The sequence below is a fragment of the Calonectris borealis genome, chromosome 6, assembly GCF_964195595.1.
Source record: "Calonectris borealis chromosome 6, bCalBor7.hap1.2, whole genome shotgun sequence".
NCBI classification, from domain to species: domain Eukaryota; kingdom Metazoa; phylum Chordata; class Aves; order Procellariiformes; family Procellariidae; genus Calonectris; species Calonectris borealis.
In genome coordinates this window covers 5395107-5421363 of record NC_134317.1, presented here as the reverse complement: position 1 = coordinate 5421363, position 26257 = coordinate 5395107, and the positions used below count along the sequence as shown (strand labels likewise).

Genomic DNA, 26257 nt, shown 5'->3' with positions numbered 1-26257 from the left:
CACCTTCTGATGGAACAAGATTAACTGTATGGCTGCTGCTGTACAATGTGCTCAGGCAGGTCTCTGTTGAGGGAAGACTGAATGCTTCACAGATTTGTAGTGACTTTGAGTGATAAGGATTATTTGAAATAACCAAACTCTTTTCAGAATTGGGGCCCTTAGCCTTTTTTCAATCATTTTACAAAATGCTTTTTGCTTACTCTGGCGAGGATCAGGCTGCCACTGCAGTCAGAGAGGAGAAGGATGGCAGTGTCTGCCTAATGCAATCATAATTGTCTCTGAAGTTGTACTTTGCAAATGCTGCTTCCTTTTATTAAAGAGGAGATTTATCAAGCAGAACATACAGGTTTTAGCCTGTCTTGGAGATATGGTATAAAGTTAGGAAATAAAGAAAGCAAACATAATTTTGTCTCCTGTGCACCGGGTCTTTGAATATTGTAATAGGTTAATTGGATCATAGAAAGGTTGTTTTCTGAAACGCAGTGCAGGTTATAAAGGATAACAGTTTTCCAATGACACGGATGAGGTTTGTTTTGTGGGCATGAAATTCAATAATGGAAAGCTTTTAATAAATATATAATTTACGGAAGACCAAGACTTACATGACAAATGTAGTGTCATATTTAATTTGGGATGCTAGCATGCAGCTAAAAGTGATCTACAGATTAACCATTTGTTTTATACGGAAACAGTACAGCAGGCAGAGGATTGCTCATGCAGAATTTGCTGTGAAAGCCACAGATTTCATGGAAGGAGCAGAGGGAGAAATAAGAACAATACCATTTCTTGATGCTATCCCTTTTTTCAGCCTCAAGAGTTCCATAGAAATATTAAGATGGCAAATAATACTGTTTTGAGCTGCAATCACTCTCTCTAGCTGTCTTCTGTATCTGCAATAGAACAGCCGCAAGGTGACCTCTTCCAGCAGCATGGAGCCAGCAGATGCAATGCTATCAGAGGGAAGAAACGAAAGCAAAGGAGAGGAGTTTAAGTGAGGAAGAGAGCTTATTTTTCCCTATGAAGAACTAGGTCTACTTATATTTCTTCCCACAAACTTGATGGTGTTCCTGGTGTCTGAAGGAGGGAACTTATTAATGACATCTCTTTTTCCTTCTGGCTCATCCCCTGGACAGGTCCTCTGGAGTCACTGACAACTATTGATAAATCTTTCTGTCCAATACTTGGAGATTTCAGCAACACAAAGAAAGACCCTTAAATACCTCGATCAGAATGGTTCTTGGCTTTTCCTGCGGTGGCAGAAGCTGAGGCCTGCTTGGGAAAGATTTATGAATAAACCCTTCCTAATTGTAGATTTCCATGTTCTTTGGCTATGTTTTCTTGTATTGAGTTCAACCCACAGTTATGTCTTCTTCCTAGGCTGGCAAAGTAATAACTCCATGCACCTAAACTCTGTGGGTTATGGTGGGAGTGTCTTGGTGCTCTTGCTGCCTTTCCCCCGTGTTGGTTGGGACCTTGTGTGCCCTCCAAAGCAGGGACAAGAGAAAGCCAGGATCCACCTCTCTGTTTCTTGTGGTTCCCCTTACCCTTTTTACCCCAACATCATGTTTTCCTTTCCTTTTTATCAATCTCAAGGGTGGCTGTTGCCCTCCCTGCCTGCTTAGACTTGTCTTCATCCCTCCCTGCCTGCAACCTCTTTCCACCTTCAGCCAGCTCCACTTCTGGGGTGATGACTAGGGCAAGGCGCATGAGCCCATCTTCCAGCTGAAGAAGACTCTCAAAGCACTGATTTGTGTCAAGGGTGAATTACTGCTTTTCAACAACAGACATCAGGCAAAACGGAAAGAAACAGGAATTGATTTTTTCCATCTCTCAGTGGCGCCCTGCCCAACACGCAGTCCCTCGTCCTGCTTAAAACCTTTCACCAGTGGTTGATCAGGGTTCGAGAATTTGTTACTATATACTTTGTAATAACAATTAGTTGTTACTCCATTAGCTCTGCCCGTGATCGGTTGTAGCCAAAAGGCATCTGTTATTAGCGTCCTTGGAGCTATGTGGGTATGGCTGCTTCTTGCTGAGTTGCTACATTTAATAATGGAAATACTTCATTGTTTTTTTGTTTTCTGTGGCTGACCTGAAAAAAAAAATATTTTCCTGCCAGAGTGGTGTGTAGTGAGTCAGACAGGAAATCTTTTTACTTCACTGTGATGACACCTCAAACGTTTGTTTACTTTCCAGTCTTTAGAGAGACATTGACTGAAAACGTACTTTTGCTTTCTCAATACTGTACTAAATTTCTCTGAAATTATAAAGAAAACCCCTAACCATTTTTTTTATTATTATTATTATTTTTCAGGAGCCCAAAGACATGAAGTAGCCTTAATGAATGGGCTAACTGTTAACTTGCACCTCCAGATGGTATGTCTTTACGATGGTTATTTGATGTTGTTGACAAATATTTTTTTCCTTTCTTTGTGAATGTAAGCAAAGTGTTTTTGAGGACCTCACAAAGACAGCACTGGATGATAGCCTAACTTTCTTAAGCCTTGGGAGTTGTCTACACAGCTAGTGCAAGACCTGGCTCCATTTAATATTAAGCAGAGAAATTGGACAGAGAAATATTGTCAAGGACTCTTAGGGGAAGTTTGAGCTGTTCTCGCATGTGCTGCATGTCAGTCCTCAGAGAGGAGATCTTATTATTTAAGAAACATTTACAAATATCTTCTCAAATTGAATTTCATACCAAATTTCAAAGTTTAAGAAACAAGAGTTCAACTGTGAGCAAGACAAAGCTGTAATTTCAGTCAGCCTTACAATGCAGTTGCATACAAGAGATGACATTTTGAGTTATGCTGTTGTTTTATATACCCCCTAAAACATGGTAAAGCATCTGATTTTGATTTTTATGACATAGTGGCCATAGATGTGGTTTTCTTAAGAACAAGTCTCTCTGCTGTTGCATACAGCCTGTCTCTGGTTCTCTAACATCACCAAAGATTTGGTTCAGCTGAATTGAAGACGTGAAGAGAGTTTTCATTTTGTGTGGTTCACACAAAAAGATTTATCACTCGGATCCGCTCCTCTGTAACATCTCTGACCTTTGTTAAATTAACAAACCTGAAAGAGGGAAGGATGGGGCTAAGTACAAGCCAATCAGATGCAACGCAGCCAGACTCGTGCCAAACTGCTCGTACACAGCCCATGCTGAGCTCTGTGTAACCACTGCTGGCATGAACAGGAGGGCTTGTAAGTCTTCTCCTAGTCCTCTCAGTACGGTGGCAAGCCCAACTTGCCTCCGTGCAAGGAGCTGAGAAGGAATGGCCGTTCACCTAAAGATGCTGAGATGAGGTCTTTGCAGAAGGCTTGTTTCAGAGGAGGGGATGATTTAATAACTAATATTTTAGGGCAGGAATCCAATTCCTTTGCACTGTTTGCTACTCTTCTGCCGCTTTTGCTTGCGAGATGGAGCTGGGTGAAATCCCAGCTTTCCTGGCTGCAGTCAAGGCTTTGCCATCGATTCCTGTAAATGCAAGTTTTCACTGCTGGATTTTTGTGGCCTTTGTTATGGATATGTGAAATACAGTATTACAATGCTTTCCTACTTTGATAAGTGTTATATGGGCAAAGAAATATTTGTAATTTCTGGGGGATTCTCTGTAGTCTGCATGAAAGTACAACAGTCTTTATTAAGTTATATACCGGGAGCATCTCTCTCATCTCTGCTTAGATATGTTTCAACATATCTTTTTGTTTTTTTTGTTCTTGACAGCTATCTTTCTTTAAGCCTACTTCAAGACGCTATAAAATTCTCCTAGAAGCCAGAGCCTTTCCCTCTGACCATGTAAGAAATTAATATTTCACCATATTTTTATTATTAATCATATTTTTCCAAAGAATATTGGTAGCCTGATTTGAATATTTATTAGCTCATCTTGTCCAAGTAACATTACAATAAAAAAATCTGTCAGAAGCGTTTGAGCTCAGCATATTTTACAGATCGTAGCTTTATTCCTTTTGTTCAAATAAAAAATGTTACAAGAGGAAAAGATTGAATGGGTACATTGATTTATTAGTCTTTTTAAAGACATTGAGCAAACTACTGGCCTAAATCAACTGAAGTTGTAAATGTTTTATTAATTCTTGTTGCTGTTTTACTTTATGAAACCAAATCAATACAAACTCACAACATTAACACTTATATATCCCCAGATAGAGATGGAAATATTTGTTCTTAGCACTTTAGATTACTAGTTCAAACATAATTTGCCTGCTATAAAATAGAAGACAATAGCCCGTGCATCACAGCTTAGAGCAAATTAATCTTTGGGTTTGTGGCCCACTGCTACTTTATCATCAACTCCGTAAACTCATGGAAATTGATAACAAATTTGATCTCTAAGGTGCAATAAAAATGACTCAAGCTACTAACAGGTTTATTTGTAATGAAGGTGGCGGCACAGATGTGTATAAACCTCAAATTGCCTTTATTCTAAGTAATGTTCATACTAATCCCACGTTGGTTCCAGGCGCACTTGTACATTTGGGATCCATCTTCTTAAATTTCTACAGCACTTCAGTAATAACCTGTGCAACTGCCATCACTTCAGTTCCTGTCATGTAATTTTAAACCATTTTATAGTAGTATTCACTGATTTTTATGCTATCTCCAGAACCATTATTTATTGATAAAATCAGTGGGTAGGATTTTCAAAATAGCCTGAGAGATTAGAGCTCTCATTTCCTCCCAGCTGTGCAGCAAATCTAAGATGTGAGAATAGCATGGTACAGCATATATGTGCTGGCCAAACCTCGTCTGCGTTGACAGCAGTGCATATGTGACGGCCTGGGATTTAGCACGTGCTACCAAGCAAAGTGGGTACCCAAGGCCCCCGGAGAGGCAATGTTCAATCTTCTCTCTGGCTGTTACCCGTGCAGGCTTTGCTTGCTGGAGTCTGGTAGAGTACATCCTCCACCACATTTCCACCTTTATTCTGCTCCATAAACTTATTCCTGTAGGATTAAGGCTTTGATTTTATCCTTGCTGTCTGATGATGTGAATTAAATCCTGATCTTTTTCAAACCAAAGGAAATCTAGAGAGTTTTCAGTGGAGCTGGATTACGCTTTCAAGTGTTAATTTTAGTGAAACACAGGCATCTGAATCCCTTTTCTGAAGTTCTGATGTGTTTTTCTTTTAGTTGTTTTGTCATGTAACTGTGCTAATATGTTCTGCATGAAAATCTCTTCCAGTATGTTGTTGAGTCCCAACTTCGACTTCATGGACTTGATGTGGAGAAATGCATGCTCATGATGCAGCCACGGGAGGTTGGTGAGAAATACATCAATTCTGCTTGCAATTGCTAAGTGCAGAAGCATATTTCATAGGAGAGTAGTCATACGTTCTCAAATATTCTAATGTCTGCCTGCAGAAGTTATAATCTATTTCTACTAATACTTTTAGGTAAAATTTATGAATCGTGTATTCTGTTTCTGTGTACACTTTTTGGTATTAGGACCCATTTTATAATTGTCTGGTTTAACTGGTGCAATTGTCTTATAGAACAAAAAAATGTTATTTTCCCTATTTTTCCTGTTTGCAAAACCTGACAGCATCCTGAGAGAACTGCAAAATATAGTAGCTCATTGAGAAACCCCAATGTCCTTTTAATGTCCTAAGGTAAAAGATTGCCATAACATGAACAACAGGAGTCTGTGTATCAGCACAGACTAAGGGAAAGGTCTGCTTTGAGTAATATGCAATTCAGATGAATTTGAAAGACTGCCTTGCTTCACTTTTGCGGTATTAAGAACTTTGCCACCCAACTATAAACTGATGGTGACCTTTTGCTTCTGAAATCTGAGTCATCTTGTGAGCAAAGAGCCCACTCCTGAACGCTTGATAGATTTGCAAAGATTGTTGAGATAATAACAGTTACTTGCAATTCAACAACCTTGCCCAAGATCTTTTCAGTAACAAGTCTAATTTAATTCTAAGTTTTCACTGTCTAATTGATCCCTAGGTGGTGGTATGTTTTACATGATCCCTTGTGAGGAAGACAGGAGGAGGATGAGGCAGTAGTTTTCCTATAAAGAATCAAGAATGATGTTGTTTTTTTGGTTGAAAATCCTCTATATTTAATGACCCCAGGTTTGGGGATTTTTGTACTTTTGATGGTGAGAGACTTATTGTTTTTGAAGTAGAGATATGGCAGGTTTATAACCGCTTCCTGTGGGATACAAAGTACAGAGTGAAAGTACAGAATGAAACTGATAGACAACTTTCAAGCCTTGTGGGTGTCACAAATTTCAGATGCCACGTAAAAGTCATTATATATGCTGTTTGCACCAGGATTTTTTTTACTGTAAATTAAAACTGTCTAAAATATTGAAGAGTATGAAGCATGCTAGAATATGAAACGAATAGACTTTTTATAACTGGCACCTTCAAGATAAGTTTGCTAATGATTTTTTTTTTTGAGGTAACTTACTCATAGGCTACTTCATAACACTACCTTTGTATATCATTACCATGCTAAGGATTTGCTTTTGATCTCCTTATGCAAGCAGCACAGCTCATGGTAAAATATAGATTATGAAATAAGAAATGACAGTTTCATTACTGCCAGAGTTGATGTAAAATGTGTGCTTTAACTTTGTTTTAGGGGGAGGAGACCTTGCGGATTGAAGATATCCTTGCTGTAATTGAGAAGGAAGGGGACTCTATTGCTGTCATTCTGTTCAGTGGGGTACAGTACTACACAGGACAGCTGTTTGACATCCCTAGAATAACAAAGGCTGGCCAAGAAAAGGTAGGATTGCTCCAGACCCATCCTTTTAACACCAATTTTACATCAATTTTCCTTGTGAGATATTTTCAATTTCTATTTTTTGTGGAATAAAATAGAGCACGTGGAAACCTGTGGGGCTCTGATAAAAAGTAAAAGCACTCTGTGCCAAGATCCTTTGGGGGCTGTGTGCTGCATGAAGAAATAGCCCTGTGAGAGCAATCTTGCAGGTGTGACTTAAACTATATGGAGAGATAATTCATGACTATTAACTTCTACAGGGCTTTTCTGGAAAGATAGAATTTCAAAAGGTTCAGTGGAGAAGGAGGTAATCACAGCCCTAATCTCTCTTTAAAACTTAGTTTACATTAAATTTTTGCTTTTTGGCAGACTTTCACAGTTTTCCTCCTTTCCCGCAGCCATGCTGTGGCAGTTTTTGTCCCCAGTGAGCAGAGAGGTGAGCTCCCCATGGAGCCAGCAGTGTTCAGACTCAGCTGATCAGTTTTTTGGAGACAAGCACCATGTGGAGCACATCAACGTCACAAGAGGGCTGCATTTTAGTGATGAGTCAGCCTTTGGAGCTTGCAGGCAGTGTGCTCTGTGGACATAGCTGTAAAACTTCTTTAACCATCTCAATTGCCTCAGGAATCCAGGAGAAAATAGTTTTTAATTAAGTCTTCTTATCAACAGGAGGTCACCAGGCTTTCCGCAGGGGCAGTATTTTACTGAATGTACCTTATGTCATATAGGATTAAACCACTCAAGGGTAAACTTATTTAGTATCACTGGATTTTGGCAAACCAGCTAACTATTTATATTTGATGTTTTAACTCTCTGGAGAGGTTCCTGGCTCACATCAGGCTATACATCTTCTGCTGCTATAGGTTTGGCAGTGGAAATTTTTCTGGAGGTCAGGGAGTAAGTTATGCTGCTGGAAAGTGATGGTAAAGTCTCCCCTGGGAGAGCACAGCAGGTGTGAGAGTAGTGCAGGGCCCATGGGATATAAAAAGGGAATGTTCGCACAGAGCAGCACCTGGCGACAAAACTGATCCTAGACACAGTACAAAACAAGACCGACTTCTGAGACGGATGCAGAAAGCCAAGGAAGAAAGAAATGGGGGGAGTCAGCTGCAGCGGGAAACGGGTCTGTGTATTAGCTCCATGGAGCTCTAAAAGCAACACCTTCATGGTGATTTCCTTGACAGTCTTCCAGTACTTTGCTGACCACAAATAATCAAAAGGCTATGCTGAAATGTTTGAAAGGGAAGATGGGTTATTAATAGGACGACACCACCCTCCGCTCTGCTCGCCCTCAGTCCAGGTGGCAGCAAAGCTTTCATTCAGCCACCAACGCCTACGTGCCTACAGCGCTTCTTCCCCCAAACCTGCTCTGTGATGTGTCTGAAAGGTGTCTAAGAGAGAAATCTTTCTTCTCTACTGTAAATATGAACAACCTGGGAAAAGCCTACCACTTTACCTCCTCTCAAAAGATGCTCTCTGGACTGTGGGACACATGCTTGGATGAGTGGAAGTGATGCAGTTTCACTGAAAGCTATAAACTACCCCAAAGTGCCTGAGAACATGTGTTCTGGGGAAGAGCAGTCACTGATAGTTTATTATATGGAGCGAAAATGGATTTGATGTTTATATTATCTGAGGAGATAACCAGGGCTTGGTGGAGAGAGCTTAAAATTTCTACAAGGCAGTGCAAATAATATTAACTCGGGGGTATGTGCTTCCACATGAATATATGCAAAAGTACTGCACACTTTATACAGAGACTGTATCGTGTTGCTGAAGAGGAGAGCAATTTCTAAAAGAAGTTCAGTATTCCAGTAGGCACAGATAGATGTCAAAGGCCCATTTCCACCTGTATGCCTGTTAGAAATGCCATAATGTAGAAGTGAATCTCTTCTTCCAGAGAGTTTTCAAAAAGGGGGGGGAAAAAAATTAATTACCCGCCTCTTTGTGGTTAGAGTGAGTAGGACTGGGATCCAGGTAGATTCATGACCTAAAATGTCATTACTGTATTTAAAAAGAAAAAGTAATTCAGCCTGAAGAACTGCTTGAGTACTGATAAAGCTTGAAAAGCACGAGCCAGCCCTGTTTTTATTTCCCTACTGTCAGATACGCTCAGCTCAATGTCCTCACAGATTCTGCCCCCCGGGGTTAAGTGATGTTTATATGTTTATACGAAACCACTGTGTAACATACTGTTACACCGCACTTAAACATCTGCATATGGCAAATATTTACTTGAACAGCTATGAAATCAGTGATTCATGAAGAGTTTGCTGTCTTAATATTGGTAAGATAGTCCTGTATCCTGCTGTTTCTCTTGGTCTCAGGGCTTCTGGTTACCAAAAAGCCCAAAACGTTGAATCTTCAAAAGCAGTTGGCTCCTCTCCTCTTTCCTAGGTCAGAGCTGATATTGGGAGCTACCATTGGGTTAGAGGAGAACAAAAAAAAAAAAACAACTGCTGAACTAGAGTCATTAGCATCTATGTAATGTGTATGGGCTTAATTTCTGTTTGGTGGCGTCCCACCAGTCCCTGTCCCCAGGCTGACAAGCTTTCAGGACAGTAAGTGTATTGACTTAAAGACCATCTCTCCTTCAAGAGCTTCTGGACCTGATGAAACCAGCAGTGGTTAGAACGATTGTCTTGTACATGACATATTGTCACAGAAAGGCTGGAAGTCCTTTAAAATGTATATTGAAAGAGGATAAGCCCGAAAAGTCACGTTCATAGCAAAAATGCAATGCTCCCCTTCCTGGTGATGAAGAGTAGTGAATGACTCCATGCTCCTGAACAGAAAATAGGTTGGGGAGAGCTGACAAGCAAGGAAGTCAGAAGGGAAAAATACAAGGTGGGAGTGTCATTTGAGAAGGGGAGGAAAAAAAAATTCACGTCAGCCAGAGTAGCAGAGAGAAAAGTCCAATACAGATGGTCTTAATAATTCTTTTAATGTACAATTGAAATAAAATCCTGCAGTGTTGTTCCCTATCAGGGCTTGGCTAGAGATTTGAGCTGTAAGCTCAGGAGGTCTGGAAAATGTCCTAGGATTCTTGAGGTCAATCATTTATGAATTAAGTTACTGATTTCCTTTTACATTTTTTAAGCCAATTTCCTAAGTTCTCTACGTACGTTAAGATTCCTCCCAGAGTGAAAGCTCTGCACATAGACAGCTTCATTAAGTCATTAAATATTAAATGAACTAAATTAAGCTTGAAAAATTACCTCAGGCTATTTTTCCATCTTAGGTCTCTCAGATAAATCAAAATTACTACGAATTGTGCAAGAGACTCATCAGCAGGCTGAAGAAGATGTAACAGTTTTCCTTGTTTCATACTTTTGAGCTTGCTCTAGAGGTTGGAGGGGGTTGAGTCGTTTTATTCTTCTACAAGCGAAGAAATGGCTGACTTTTAGGAGACTCTAGCTTTCAAATACAATTTTCATTTCATAAGTTACATTGTACTTTCCATCAACTCTGTACCGTATGTAAAGTATTTTAATCTCTTGAGTCCCAGTAGGAAGAGCTTTAAGATCCTTCATCTTCAATTCTTTTCCTGTCTCTCTTTCTGAATGTCCTAGCTTTGCTGGTGTGAAGCTGTCATTTCTCTCCTTCTCTCCAAATGTCATTGTCCATGCTGAGTTGTTACCTGCTGGTTATCAGCAGCTGCCCAGACACTTTTCAGAAATGACTTTTAGATGTTAGAATAAAACGGAAGAGTCAGGGGAGAGCACATGTCCTCTTCTTCGCCCAGAGCAGATGGAGAGCTGTTTTCCCTCTAGTCTGGGGAAGCGACGTTCCCACGCAGCCCTTGTTCTGCGTGGCTTCTGCAGGGAGAGCTGTTTCAGTTTGTTTTACTTTTTCCTATGCAATCTGTGTGGCTAAACATTTGCTGTTTGTGCGACTCGAGTGCCAGACGCCTCCCCCGGGAAAGCGAACCAGCACCACTCCTCTTGCAGATGAGGACTCGAACAAAATGATAGGAGTGGGTGTTTCTGAGATGATGCAGGAAACCTGCCAGCACTGAACCCAGATCTTCAGGCTATGCCTCATTAGTAAATTAAATAGTGCACAGTAGGATTTACCAACCGATTTCAAAGCATTGAGGAGCAGTTAAAGCAGTTCAGGAAGATGACCCATTGGTGGCATGTTGGTGGTCATCCTGTTTGCCGGCTACGAGCCCATGATGTGGGTGCAAGCTGATCTACTCCAGCCAGTGTCAGTGCCCAGGGAAGTTTGTGCATGTTGAGGTTACAGGTATAGATATGGCTATGGAGCCTCGTTATATACCATGACTATGGGGGCATCCAACCTGCTGGTGTCCTAAGGAGTCTTGTCCTACCTTCCATCTACTGTCTTTTCATAATTTGTCATCTTGTGCTTGAAGATATTATTTTTATAGAGTTTATCACTTACCGTCAGGGAAAAGACAACTGATTTTAACACAAGTCTTACCATAGAATTAAATTTCTTACAGACTTTTTTTTTTATGAGCAACTACCATTTTTTTGTTTGTTTGTTTTAATTCTATTAATGTACTGCCAGACACATACGTTCCCCAAGGGTCTCAGCATATCATGTTATTCCTGGTTTCCACTGCAACCAATGAATCTCTCATAGCAGTTCTTCAAAAAAGTTTGTGTGGGAAGTATGTACGAAGGGATACCTGTAAATGCTTAAATCCAAAACTGAAGTTTTGAAGTTAATGCCTTAAAACCTTATGAAAACCTTCTTGTTCAATAGCAGATTTGCTTTAGTTTGCTGTAGCTTATTTCTCTGAACTAAGGCCATTTTATCTCTGAATGACAGCGTTCCCACGGGCACTCAGCGTGGTTCAGCTTCTCTACATTAGCTCCACCATTTCAGTTGTTGTGTCTTAACTCACTTCTGAGTGTCCCTGTGAAGACAAGCCACCGAGTGTGTGAAGGCTAGACTATTTATTGGAACTTTGGTTCTGTTTAAGAGCAAATGTTCAGATCGTGCAAACGCTACGGCAGTAAGTTTTCTTCCCATCATTTTGGAGCGACTTCTCAAGCTGATAACTTCACTGACGCTTCCATTAGAATTGGTGTGTCACATCTTAAAATGCTGCTTCATTCAAATTGTTATTTAGTTTATACAGAAGATTAAATATACCAAAGTACCGTTTAACTAATTGAGTTAAGGCTTCCTTCGTGCAAGAAACAGCAAGAGACTCTTAAAGTCCTTTGTTTTATTATTGGATGTTGATTTTTCTGAAGCCTGTGCTCTTGCTCTTATCCCTACCATGCTGCTTGCAAGCAGGCTGTTTGTGTTTTAAAAGCAAAATGCAAAATAACATTTAATTTGCAGTCCAGGCACAGAAGGTAGTTTTATTTCTCTGCACTTAAATAATTAGCAAAGCTTGGAAGAACTTTTTAGTTTAAAAATGCTGCCATCCAGTGGTTATTTTGTGTGTAAAACTGCTACTTTTTGATCTGTAGTCCTTATATGCTTTTTTGTTTTTTCTCAGTGCCCTATGCAAATTGTGGTTATGACAAATACAACACTTTTCACACAGAAATGACAGAATGCTTTTGTAACATTTTAGGGACAAGAACAAAAGTCCTTAAAGCTCAATGTGTTGTATAGGCTGCTATCTCACCTGTTTGGATTCCCAAAGAGCAAGATCCTCATAGTTTAAATATCAGGGAGACCTTAGATATGACTATATAGTGGAATGTAATTGTTCGTGAGTGACTGGCATCATTATGTACGTTACTATTGTGTCTCTGCCTAGAGCTTCTCATGCCATACAACAGTTTGAAATTATGCATTCCTTCTGAATACTTATTTCAAGTGAGTCCACTTTACTGTGTGAGAAAAAACTTAGGAATCTAAACCATATCCAAGCATCCTTGAAGACAAACCCACAAAACAATTCGTCATTTCTACATGTATCTATGGCACAGAAAACTTGTTTCTAGTAATAACTGAAAACAGATGGGACTTGATAGCATGCCTATATAGAGAGCAAGTAAAGCTCTAAAGATGTTTTTTCAAAATAATTTTGTAGGGATGATTATCTTAATAAGTACTATATTAATGATCTCGTTCCTGCAGGGTTGTTTTGTTGGATTTGACCTGGCTCATGCTGTTGGCAATGTAGAGCTTCATTTGCATGACTGGGGAGTAGATTTTGCCTGCTGGTGCTCCTACAAGGTAAAATAGGTTCATTGTTTGAGACTATTTTCCATAATGTCACTTATATAATGGGTCAGCAAACAAGGCAGATGAATAAGAACTGTACCTGAACTGTTGATTGAGACTTGGCTGAATCTTTGAACCAGCCACAATGAGGAGATGGACACTGACTTTAGTGGTGGTTTTGTTACGAGAGGTTCCAAAAGGTAATAGTGGCAATGACCTGCAAGGTCTTGTGGATGTGAGATGGATACTAGTGGTGGTTAAACATCTGCTCTGAAGCACACTCTGCTCTGTGATCACAGCATCAGAGGCTCTTATTTCCCACACTGAGAAGATCTTGTGGCTACAGGATTTTCTTAAGTTGCCCCTAAATAAGAGAATAGTCTTGCCTAAACTTAAATAATTTCAGATCATAGAACAAACTATCTTTAATTCCTTTGACTTCTCTTCAGATTAAGAATCGACAGATACAGTCAGATAAATAGTTTGATGACTTTGCTCTATGTATTATGACATGGGACTCTTTCAGTCATATTTCAATATTCTAGCCTTTTGTCTGTTAGACTTCAAATATCATATGTAAGCCAAGAAAGATATTTTTAGAACTAATCTGAAAAAATATATCTGCTTTTACCTACATCAGCACTTTGAGAAAAATGCTAAGATCTCCAGTTAGAAACCACTAGAAATGTTAAAATTGGACTGTTTTACAGAGCAGGGTGAGGGAAAGAAAGCTATACTTTACAGATAATGAGCACGATGTGTACATGTTGATTTATTCTTTGCAGTATTTAAATTCTGGAGCAGGAGGCCTCGCTGGTGCCTACATTCATGAGAAACATTCCCAGAGTATTAAACCAGCGTAAGTATATTTCTATACCCAAATAAAAGGTGCTGTGAAGTTTAAATGGGAATATATCTTCCCTTTGAGTTGAGATCTGAAAGTGAGAAATTACATAGATTCCTAGTCATAGACTACGGACATGTGTATCTATGTATATATGTATGTATATATGTACAGATGCAGAAGAAATTCCCTGCTTCAGAAAAACCTCATTGGGTTAATATTTGACTTATTGTATCAATGAAAAGGGTAGTAAAGTAGAAAAGTTTAGATAATTTGGTTATCTGACTTTGCTACCTCAGATGGGTTGTTTTATGTTAATTTCAGTAAATTTTGAAATTGTTACTGTACATGCTCACGTCTTAAATGCATTTCCTCCTTGAAGTCTGCTATCGGTTCAAAACTAAATACAATCAGAAAAGAGAATGCTTATAATATTAAAAACAAGTAATCTAAATCATGCCTATGAGACTAATGTAAAGAGAATATTTAACATCTTCCTTTAAAAATGGATTTTTTAAAATCATTGAAGTCTTTGGTTGGTGGACAAAATCAAAGACAGTTTCAACTCTGTGTCTAATAGCTCTTTAATACTGGCATGTTTTCATTAAAATTATATCCACTGGTAAAGCTAGGAAGCATTACATGGAGATCTGTGTTCTCAAAGACCGTATAATCCATGAAAAGCTGTGCTATCAACTGAAGTTAGCTGTATTAAAAAAAAAAAAAAAACAAACTGTTATTTAAAATGTTATATGACTGTACTCTATGTATGTGTATTAAAAACAGTAGGATTAATACTTTTAATGCACTGACAAATGTAAACCTTTCTTTCTGGTTATAATGCTTGGAGAAATTGCTGGCACTTACTTTTATTTTAGCTTAAAGAAGGCAAACTAAATCAGGTTTGAGAGAGAAATAATATTATAACAAGCAGCTTCACTGCAGTATGTGCTGGTTTCAGACTGTCTAGACTCCCAGGAGATAACAAAATAACACTGATAAGTTCTTCTCAGTCACCCATAATAGAAAACTCATTAGGATGACATATGACCTGTTGTGAGCTGATTCAATCCTCACATGTGTACACTGACAAAATATTCCGAATATCTGGATATTTCTTCTGGAAAGTTTTCCTATCTGCTTCCCCGTTAGCCAGGTGCAAGCATTACTCTTATGGACAAACCTCTGGACCCTGGTTGTGGGGAGCTGGGAAGATGCTGAGCAGTAAAAAAATGTGGGCCAGCTAGAAATCACAGAATAGCAATAGGAGGAATGAATAAAATCTCAAGGACTTTGAGGTGTTGTTTTTTTTTCCCTCCTTGATGAAATTTTGAAACTTCTGTGGGGGTACTATCTTGGTATTGTAGGTAAGAGCTTAAATTTAGTTTTTCCTGAACCAGCTTCTTCATACATAGTCATTAACTTGTGTACTGAATCTGGATACTAAATGTCTTAAATATAATTGCCTATATGAAATAGTTTTTTTCAGTCTGGGGCCCAATTAAGGATATAATTCCAAACTTCCTGCATAGACCCTTTGCATTACTTAATCATAGTGATTTCATAATTTCTTATTTCCTGAGATTTGATAATCACTCATCAAATTGTTTGTAGTTAATATGCCCTGGTTGTATTACTTTTCTTTCTTTTCTGCATCAACCAGCCATTTCAGGTCTCCAAATAAGGCAGTGAGACAAAAGAGAATTTGTCTATGTCAAAGTATTCAATTTTATAGCTGATTTAAATGCAGAGCAATTTGCTGTATGTTGTACAATCAAATAGAGTGGAATTTAACTGCTCTGGAAGTTGCAGGTTTTATGTTGTATCTAAAAAGTCTTTGGCTGTCATCTGAATCAAGGATGACACCCAGTGGCCAGACAACTTCATTCAGAAGCAGAAGCACCAAATGCTTTGTTTCCTTTGCACCCTAGCCCACACATCCGTGGGTAATTAAATTCCAATCCAGCTGATACCCTTTTGTCACTTAAACTGCCTGGAAATATGGCCAATATTATGGAAGTCACTTTACCCACCTATATAGATTTCTTTAATTTGTCTCATCCTTCATATTTTCTGCAAGCTATTGACTAGGTAGTTATTTTTATATTGAAACAATGTATTGTATTTTAATATAAAAATGTATGTTCTGACCATAATTCAGAGAGGCAGACCTAGAATGTTTGCCAAGTGCCTTTGCCTGTTACTGACTGAGGCTGGGGCAAAAAAGACTTAGATTCTTATTGAAAATTAAACACCTCAATCCAAAATTTTAATTGTAAACCCCCAAGCCCAGCTACTGCCCATCACCAAAGGCATTTAGGTATTTTGTTTTAACTTCCCTCAATTCCATGAGTATGCTTTTGTCTATGCCGCCCAGAGTCTTGCTAATAATGGCAGTGTAAGCAAATAGGTGCTTGCATTGTAGCTATGCACAGTTTCAGAAACTGGGTTCCCCTCCAGCTGCTCCCCACAGGTGCTGCTCCATTCAGAGCTTGCTCCCTGGACAACAAAACACTTATTTGCTGCTACTTTCTTTTAAAATGCAACTTGAGAAAGAGTTATTAATTTATTTAATAACCTTACCACCAGCAGCTAGGGCCATGCTGAAACTGCAGAGCCTAACTGCAAACCCACGCAACCCAAACCTGGTGTTATTCAGTAATACCATGTCACATCCCAGCAGACAAAAGGCAACACCAATCCCACTTCTCTTCTTTATGGATGTGCAAGCTTCCCACAAGAGTTTTAAAAGTTGGTAATTCACCAGCTTGGAAAAGGATTTATTCCCAAACTCAAAGTTTGATCCTTAGGTCTGACGGTTGGAAGATGGAGGCTATGGACAACACAAACTCATATGTCTCCTTGTTTTGTGTCACTGCAAACACCATCCCGTACTCCCTGGCTTAGCTAGGGATAGTTCTCTAATTCACTGCAAGGGCCACGGGTCTAAAAGTTACATGTTGTAACCATCCTAATTAACACCTGGACCCAAGTATGTTGGGTAGTCCTTTGCTAGTGCTCTATCTTTCTTCCTAGAGCAGTAAAACTGAATGAATCTGACCTATATGGGTCCAATATATCCCTATTCTCTCATGATCTCACCTCCTTTGAAATCTCTTTTAATACTCAAATAGCTTTTTTAATACCTGCTCTATATATCACAATGCAATATATTCTTGGCTAATTGTGCTAGAGTGATTTCTCTATGGGAAGGTTTCAAATAAAAAAAGACCTGGACAGAGCAGAGCTATGAAACACTACTGAAACTGTTCTGTCAGTGCAGGCTGATCCTGTGCACCAAGTTTCCACACAAATGCAGTTATGTTGTGGAGGTTTCCAAGACACAGACAGCACTAAGGTGACCTATTAATACTGAAATTTTGCTTGACTAGCTTTTTGGCTGCAGAAAAGTTTCCTTTTTTTTTTTTTTCTTCCCCTGTTTCTCAATTTCTCCATTTATAAAAAGAAGGATAACTAAAATCTACCACGCAAGTTAGCTATAACAAAATGTGAATGTTTGTGAGCACCTGGGAAAGAAGGTACAGGAGAAGTCAGGTGTTCACAGCAGAGTATCCGCAGCTGTAGGTGTGCAGTGAGTTCAGCTCTCCTGTCAGCTGGCATGAGGGACAGGAGGGGACAAACTTGCAGAGTTCTGAGATAGGAGAAGAAAAAAAAGTCCTAGCCAAATTCTGTAAGAAAAAGTAAGGCACAATTTAAAAAGATGAAAGGGAAATAAATGTATGTAAAGCAGCCAGGAGAATAATAATAAGCCTTGGCAGAGGATTAAATTAAAACTGTACACAGTCTGGTGTTTAAAATGAAAGGATTTATCAAGACTTAACATTAGCACAGACTAGCAGCAGGTAGAGTTTAAAAATAAAAAAGTTTATGTCATGTGAAGAAATGCTGTATGTGCAGGAAGCAGGTGATGTCCAAAGAACGTGTAGGCTTTTACTGTATGATAAAAAAAAGTATCAAAGAAACAAAAAGGTAACTATTTCATACTAGCTTTGAGAAACACAAGGTATCTTCAGACAACTTCTTCACAGACAGAGGTGAGATCTGAACCCTTTCTCTTAGATCACTTTCCTCTTTGGTGTCTTGATTTCAGTGAAAATGCCAAAGCACAAATGGCTTCTTGCTACTTCCTTATAGAGACCTGCACAGCTTTTTGGTACGTGAACATTTACCCTGGCACGAGATAAACAAAAATACACTATTTTTGTTCACATCTCCCCCTTCCCATTTTTCCAGGTGCTCCAGTGCAGACTCTCTCTGCCCGGTAACTTTGTTTTGCAAGAGGTTGCTCAACCCCTTCCAGGATTGGTAGCTCCAGCTGAATTTTTCTTTAGTTATTTTCTTGATCTATGAGGAGATACACTTTATTCCTTTTTGAATTAGAGCCACATAATCCCCAAACTGAAGGAAGCTTCAGTGAAACTGAAGCTGAAGCTTCTGTGAAACTGCTGAAAATAATGTAGCTTTGGAGCAACGTGAGTTGGGAGCAAAGGACATCCATAAAAAGGTTGGGAAGGTTGTTTTATATCTACTGTATTGGAAAGAACTAAAGCTGCTTTTGTTTACAAAGCTTCTAGGAATAATAGACTAAGATGATCCAAGTCTCACTGACCCTTGGAGTCTATCAGCTCTGAGTGTCTCAGCACTACTGAAAGTTTTAGCAGAAGAGAGCACCCTGGCCTGGCCAAGGAGAGGATCTGGAGAAGCAATGTAGAGACTTCCAGGGAGCTGGATTGAGCGCAGCAAGGTGGAAAGTCAGTGGTCACAGATGAAAGTGTACATGTTGCTGTTTGCAGAAGGGTTTGTCACTGCTCCTAGTAGACTCAGATTGTGGACTAATGTATGGATAATTTATTCGTGGAGTGTAACACATGTACCCCGAGTGCATAAAGTATCCTGTGCTAAGGTAGAAATGAACTGTTTCTTTGCCAAGGAGATGAGAACAATTTAGCTCCTTGAGCTAATTTAGAAACCAAAAGTTAAAACCTCCCTTGGGAAGAGACTATTTAGGAATAAAGGCATCAGCTAATTAGGCTAAATTGCATTGTCTTGGGACAAGTGATTTATTAGGCCAATCTAGACCCATGATGGGCCTGCAGGGGTGTGTTCTCGGATTCACCAATTGAATGGCAAATATCCAAGAGCATATTTTAACTTTGGAGTGAGTCTCCGGGAGAAAAAAGAGGTTAATGGGCATTCACATCATCTATTCCCATTCTCATTTCTTCAGCTCTGTACATCCTTTTATGTGGCTCCCATGATTGTCTCCTTGTTCTCTGTCAAGCATTTTCTCTCTATCTTCCTTCAAATTTTCCCTTATAATTAAGCTGTATCTTCAAGCAATCTTGCTTCTTTTCTCATTATAAATAATCTTCTCGTTCTTTCCTCCCTGAAGGTCTTCCCCTGTGTTTCGTCATCTCTGCTCTGGTTAGATTTTAAAGTGTTTGAGAGAGGAGCTGTATGCCTCCTTGTAAACTCATGAGACTCCGTACAAGTAAACATGCTGTATATCAAGTCTGCGTCACCTATAGGATAGTTGGAGTGAGTGTGAAAGTAATGTGCTGTTTTCATTCCCTGTGTGTACTCCCATGCTACTTAGACACTTATTCTTAGTTTTGAAAACTTAAGCCTTAAGATGGAGCATGTGGAGAATCAGAGACATGGTTCCTGTCAAATTTCTCAAATATATACATTTTTAAAAAGCATGGTGCTGGACTGATTCCTGCTTTTCATGCCTGTTATCAAGATATCAAAATGCTGGCATAAGTGGAGATAAACAAGTAAATAAAAGCTCTTAGCTTCTATGAGTCATATCTTCTCCAAAATAGTATTTATAACATAGATGTGTTTGGCTGCAAGACACCTGCAGATATCTTGGGTGCAGATTTGGAGATTTTATGTATATTTAAATCTTTGCCTGACAACTTGCTCTTTCTTTTGTCCAAAACTCCACCAACAATATGAAGAAATGTAATTTAAAGCATGATGCTTATCCAACTTTTTTTTTTTTTTAATTATTTTTATTTTAAGGCTGAGGCGGGTCAAATTCTTACAATAGGTCTTTAGCGGTATTCATTCTTCAGTAATCGCGCGCTAAACTAGTGAGTTTACGTGTTAGATCTCAGCAGATTCAAATTTCTCTTGCATCTCTCCTTCTGGACCACGCTGATGGGACATACACCACTTAGTCTGCTCCGCCATTGCCCTTTCCCACTCCCAGCCTTGGAAACAAGAAGGAGGTGGCTGTGTTCCTTGCGGATGCGGTTTCCCATCTGCTGCCTCCAGCTTTTCTCATCAGATGGTGTAAGACACAACGGCTTCAACACATGAAAGGAACCCAACAGGCTTAGCCTGATGGAAAGGTGAATGTAGCCTGGGGGCAACCCTTGCATCCCCGTTAACTAGCAAGGAAGAGGTCCTGGGGCTCTCCTCGGAGTCTGTGTGGTTGCTGTGATTGTTTTTTTTCCCCCACTTCAAAGGATGTGTGTTTGTTAGCTGCCTGCTCTTTGTGCCTCAGTTCTCCACTTTGAGACAGGTGGTTTTGAAAGCACTTTGCTGTGCCTTGATTTTTCCCAATAAGAGAAGGCTGAATGAACTTCCAGAGATGCAACACTTGAGCTGGTGTCACATACCTTTAACAAAATGGAAAGAAAACCTTCTTTGCCTGCCTTTTTTATTAGTCACAAACAGAGACATTATCTCCCCTCTTATGCATATCTCAATCTGTACGTTTCTGTATCCACCTCACAGAACCTTTCTCTCTTAGGGAGGAAAACGTTTATTTTCAACAAAAAACGTCAAGTAAATCTTCTGCCGTTTCCACTAAGAGCTCGCTTACCTCTTTGCAGAAATGTGCTGGAACTAACACAATTTTGCATTTGGGATTTCCTACTAGATGTTGACTCACTTTCAGTATTTGATCATTTTTCACTTTTTCCACTTCAGATTCCCACTTTTGGTACTTTCTATGAAGCTTTCCTCCTAAGATTCTCAATTAAAGCTGTAGTCTACACATGTCCTTTAAAAATGAGATTTGCTCATGCTTTTGTATTAGTTCATTAGCCCACAGTGGGGAATTGTTTCTAATTTTTCCTTTCTGAATGTGCTTCGAGATCATGGTATACCTTGAAATTGCTCTAAGCTGAAAGTACCAGCAATAGCCATTATGCTTTTGTGCCATTAATACAGTTACCTTTTTTTTTTTTCCATTTAGTCCCCTAGAGTATATTCCTGTAATTGTCAGTTACCGGTTCAGATGGGGTCTCCTGCACTGCCTGTCTCCCAGAGCTGTTCGTGTCCCTGTCCTGGCTGAATACTTCTCTGGCTTTAGCCGTGGCTCTGGGATCATGCATACAGCTAATATTGTGATTCATATCACAGCTGGCACCTGATTCAAGCCATAAGCATTTTTAAAGGTAATTGGAAGGTTGTTGCCCAGGTTAAGGAAATAATTCAGCCTCTTTATTTCTTGCAAAGTTGGTATTCTGTGTGCATGCACTGGGGGAATTGTGTGGGGGTTTTCTTTTTTGTTTGGTTTACCACTTGTGCTTATTTGTTTCCACTTGTTCATGGGGTTTCTGGTCCTCATATCTCCTCTTTCTACTGGCTGAACCTTCATCTCTTCAGTGCTCAGCCAGGAGAAGATGGTCTCACCAGGGCATACGTCTTCATATTTTTCTTTTTCCTTGGGCTCCTCTGGTCAAATCTATTTTATCTTCACCATTGTTGTGGGCAAGCTAGATAATTTCTTTTGCCCCCACACCAGCTCCTTTCTCGGTAACTCCAGCAAAGTAAGTCCACAGCCTGCTGTCCTTTAGTTCTTGTCCATATCCACCCATCTTTGAGTCAGGAGCTTCTTGGAGACCTTCATGACATATATTGTTTCTTCTTGCCCACTTGCTTTAAGCTATCCTTCCTCTCACTTTCCATTTGTGAAACATTTATTTCCACAGCTGTTTGTTGCTGATGGTAAATTCTTACTATCACAGTCACAACTCCTCATTTGTCATTGAAGTTGTTGGCAGTGCTTGCTGGCAGTTGCCTCTTGCTGCCTTCTACTGTGTGGAAACTATAGGGCAGCTACAGCAATATAGTGCTCACTCAGGTGTCTCAGAGCAGTTTCCAGTGAGATGCTGGAAGGGAGATTGTATTCCTCTCTCTTCCCCTTCCTTCTCCTAGTTTCTTAGTTAGCATGACATCAAATTGGGGACCTAATTACACCAATGTAACTGTTTTGGGAAACTTGTAGGTTCTTTCTGTCCCATGGCATGAAAAACAGCTCCGCAAAGTGAAGATTTATTTATTAATTTCTTTAGCTGTGTACAGTTTATTGAGCAAAAATCTAGTACTTTCCTAACCTAATCTAGTTTTTCAGCATCCCTCTGTTTTCATTGACAGTTTTCTGAGTTGGCTTTCTAGCAACCCATTGTAAGCAAGTGCAGAGAGATTTGGTCACTGTGTGTTGGCGGTCAGCGTGGCAGATACAATTGTGACACGAGAATAAGCCCATATAAGCATCCTTATCCGACGGCTTCTCACCTGCTTCTGCAGTGAGAAGAGCTTGGGGGTTCCTGAAACCAGTGTTGGACCTTGTGTCAAATATTTGGCATCTGTGCATTGGACCTCGTGTCAAACATTTGACCTTGTGTCGAACATATTGTAGGACCCAAAATACTGGTAGTTTATCTGCTACTGAAAATTAAGGCAACTACAGCCCTGTAAAGAAAGGCCCCTAAGTCACATTTCTCTCCTGTTCTGTAGTGATGGATGAAATTTCAGCTTTTTGAGGAGGGACTCTTTAAAATAAGTCTAAAAGATGCTCATTTCTGTTCTCCCTTCATGATTTCATGTCTTAGACTTCAGCTCAGTAAACTCCATTTGAGTTCTTTTCTCCTTGAGTACCACTTAGTGTTAGTAAATGTTTTGTAACACAACTACTGGATTCTGTGGCAACTCAACTGACACTTAAAACTTTTGAATTCAATTAGTTCCAGCCACTGACATTAAAAAAGAAAAAAAAAATCTCATCTACTGTGGATTGCTTCTTGTTTCAGGCAAAGAGCAGAGGTGATAACTTTTACATTTTAGCTAATAAGGATTCTAGTATCATAAAGGTCTTGCATTAATATTGTGATTACTGTATTCAAAAATAACAAAGACCTGAGGAAGCGCAACTTCCCAGATCTTAAAATTTTTATACTATAGTTCAGTCAGATACATGTATTATTTAGAAATCTATCTAGATATCATCCAAGGGATTGAGGAGGCTGGATAGTTCAGTAAACGCGTCATAGTAATCAAAACCATCCAAGTCTCCTTTAAGTCAGAATTCACATTTAAAAGTACCTCTAGGAGGGATTGTTGCTTTTGCTTCTTGTTTAATTTAATCTATTTGAAACAGCCTGGAAAAAATTACTGAATTCTTAAAGAATGTAATATGCTTTTTTTTATCACCATAATATAATTGGGAACTATTCAATACTTTATAAAAATCGCTGAGAACTTTATTAATATATCTATGAGTAAATTGGCTCCCCGCTTGATTTTTAATTTCTGGTGTTAAGCAGAATATTTGATTTCCCTTTACTAAATGTGCTAACATACTGTTGGCTGTATTCCCCCTTTTTATATATCTGATATTTGGCTAGTGAAAGTGATATATGAGCACTTTGTGATAATAGTTGTTCGTAAGCTGATTTAACAGTTTTTAATTCAACTTCATTAGCCTTAGAGGGCTTGTTTTTTGTGAGATCTTTTCCCAGGATTTAATTTAGGCTCCAATTTTGCCTGTCGCTTGATCATACCTTTCTTTTGCCTGATCATGGCGAATGAAATTATCATCCCTCACGGCAAGCGCCTTAGAGGTTTGGCAGAGCGCTCTGTGCGACTCCAAGGGGCCCTGATTGGATTCGCAGCATTGCAGCCATTCCTCTTTCTCATGCCCTGATCATAGCGACTTGTTTCCTGCTGCAGAAGTGAACTCAATCTCCTTGTGTTTTGACCTGGAGGGGTAATATGGAGGGACATGTTGAAATTGGTGTATTCCCACTTGTGTTGAGTCTAAAAGACTAACAAGGAAAAAATCAATTCAGGAAGAGCGTGTGTACCCTCTATCTTCAAATACCTATCAGCTGTAAATCACCTCGCACTTGATTGACCAAACAGCCTAGGTTTTCACCCAAGAGTCTCTCTAATTGTGGCAACAGTTGCATTAAATTCCCCACCTCGGAGAACAGCGAAGCTCAGGGAGCTGCGAGCTGCCCAGTTACCTTTGGAAAAAGAATGATTACTCAAATCCAGAGATTTCTTAATTTCACCCATCGTAGTTGCATAGATAAGTAAGTGTCATTGTTTAGATGATGAAACTGTTTTTCAGGATTTTGGTCTTTGCTGTTAAAATTTGCTGCTAGGCAGAAAGTGAATTTAGCTATTTTTTAATCTAGACAAGCCTCAAAATAGAGGAGAAAAATTGTCTCCCTTTAGATTGTACTGGAAATGCAAGCTACTTAACAGAAGAAAAATGTCATGCTATTAGCCTCTAATACAATCATATTACTTTGGTCTTTTGACAAAGTAAAGCCTCATTGATATTAAATATGAAAAGTTACTGCTTTCACAGTAGCAACTTTTCATAAGGAGTTTTGATTTTTTACACTGAGTTCTAAGAGACCGGTCCATTAATAATGTATGGCATTGCTCACAAGTCACATATGCTTAATAATTAGGAAACATTTGTAACGAGTTGAAAAGGGTAAGGAAAGCATCAGAGTATGTAAAGTCCAAAACTACAGAAGTCTGAGGCTAATAATTACCTGGGCTTCAAAAGCTTTTCAAATTCTAACAACAGATCCTACTTAAAATTAACAACAGACATTGCACAGAAGAGAATAATGAAAGAAATCCAATCTTACCATTTGGGATAAAGGATATCTAAATAGATATAAAGGAGGAAAAAAAAAAAAAAAGGCTTTAAATATAGCGTCTGGCAATCTTGGCAAGGTTTTCTGAAGGACACAGTGAGAGTTAGGTTTCCAAATATTGCTAGAGTCTAACAGGGGCTAGCTGTTAACTCCCTTAATCCCCCATGCAAATCCTAGCCCATATATATATATATGTATATATATACTATGAAGTACATTCCATAACTGACAGCTTCATAGTATAAGAAGAATTTCACCTACACAAGAGGGTTAAAATCTTTGAATTCTGTATTTCGGTGATGAAACTGGGAGTCATTTTTCAATTATTCTTTGTTTTGATTAAACAAACCCCTCATCACTACACCAAATATTATTTGAATTATTTTTCTCCCTTCCAGTGGGCTGTCAGCAGGGGAGCCCTGGGTCAGAGCAGGACCTTGCTGTGGTGCCCAGTATAGAGAAGACAAAGTTGCAGTGGAATAACATTGTCCATCCACTTGGGCTTCAGTTTTGTTTCAGCACAGCTGTAAAACACTGTGTGGAATTAAGCAACAGAAATATGTATTTTTTCTTTTTTTTTTTTTTTTCTTGACGTAAGAGTCAGTTAGGTGACATGGATCAAGGAAAATATTAAATTCCGAACTCAACAGAAACCTGACACTGGAAACAACTTTTGAGCCTGACAGCATAATTTGGGGAAAGGCTGAGAGGAGGGAAAAAAGAAAACAGTGGCATCAGCCACTACCTCCAAATCCCCTTTCTCTATCTGTATTTCAAAAAATCCAGTGTAAGATGCTCCAAGGAAATCTTTTTTTTCCATTCTTACATGGTCCTCGTTACTAAGTATGAGAAAACATTTTAACAAATGTATTCTCACCACTCACCAGAGAGCTAGGGCAGTACTGAGCAGCATTTCTAGAGATGAGGGCTTGAGGCATGGAAAGACTAAATAACTCATCCATGATCAGACAAGTCTGTGATAGCAAAGAAAATTGAAATCCTTCTCAAACTCTAGTCAGTGAGCCAAAAATATGCTATGTAAAGCAATAACCATTTTTTCTGTTTTCTTGCAGGGGAGGAGGGGTGATTTTTGCTGTGTATTCTGAATTTTGGCATGGAATCCAAAGAAGTATAATCATGCTCATGAGCTTGCAATAAAATTAATGCAATAAAAATGCAATTAAAACATTAAAAAAATTGCAATTAGAAAACTGCAATAAAATTAATGCAGAGTAGAATGCAAAGACTCTGCCCCAGCTGTTGAGCCTGGGGATCATGTTTGTGCTCAGAGTTTGTGGAGAGGTGTTTAAATCCGGGTGAGAGTAAGGTGGCTTTGAGGGGGTGATACAACTGTTCATATGAGTCTGGCTTCTGGGATTGACTTTTGTCTGAGTGCAGCAGCATTAGGAGATGCTCCCGCTCAGAACCTGAGTCCTGACTACTCCTGTCTGTATTGTGCTACGTGGAGCCTAGGACTCTGGAGGAATGTACTTCAAGATCTGGAAGTAAACATTCAGTTGAGCTGCAGATTCATAGATGGATGTAAGGCATGTTA

General features: G+C 39.2%; 1 protein-coding gene across 2 annotated transcripts in view; it reads left to right on the top strand.

Moving 5' to 3' along the window:
- Positions 1 to 26257, top strand: part of KYNU (kynureninase) — a 59021-nt gene that overhangs the window by 20732 nt on the left and 12032 nt on the right. For both annotated transcript variants that reach the window (XM_075152713.1, XM_075152714.1), the window contains exons 5-10: positions 2315 to 2376; positions 3728 to 3799; positions 5207 to 5281; positions 6619 to 6765; positions 12835 to 12933; positions 13707 to 13780. In XM_075152713.1, the coding sequence (XP_075008814.1) occupies positions 2315 to 2376; positions 3728 to 3799; positions 5207 to 5281; positions 6619 to 6765; positions 12835 to 12933; positions 13707 to 13780 (529 nt within the window). The remainder of the gene's footprint in view (positions 1 to 2314; positions 2377 to 3727; positions 3800 to 5206; positions 5282 to 6618; positions 6766 to 12834; positions 12934 to 13706; positions 13781 to 26257) is intronic.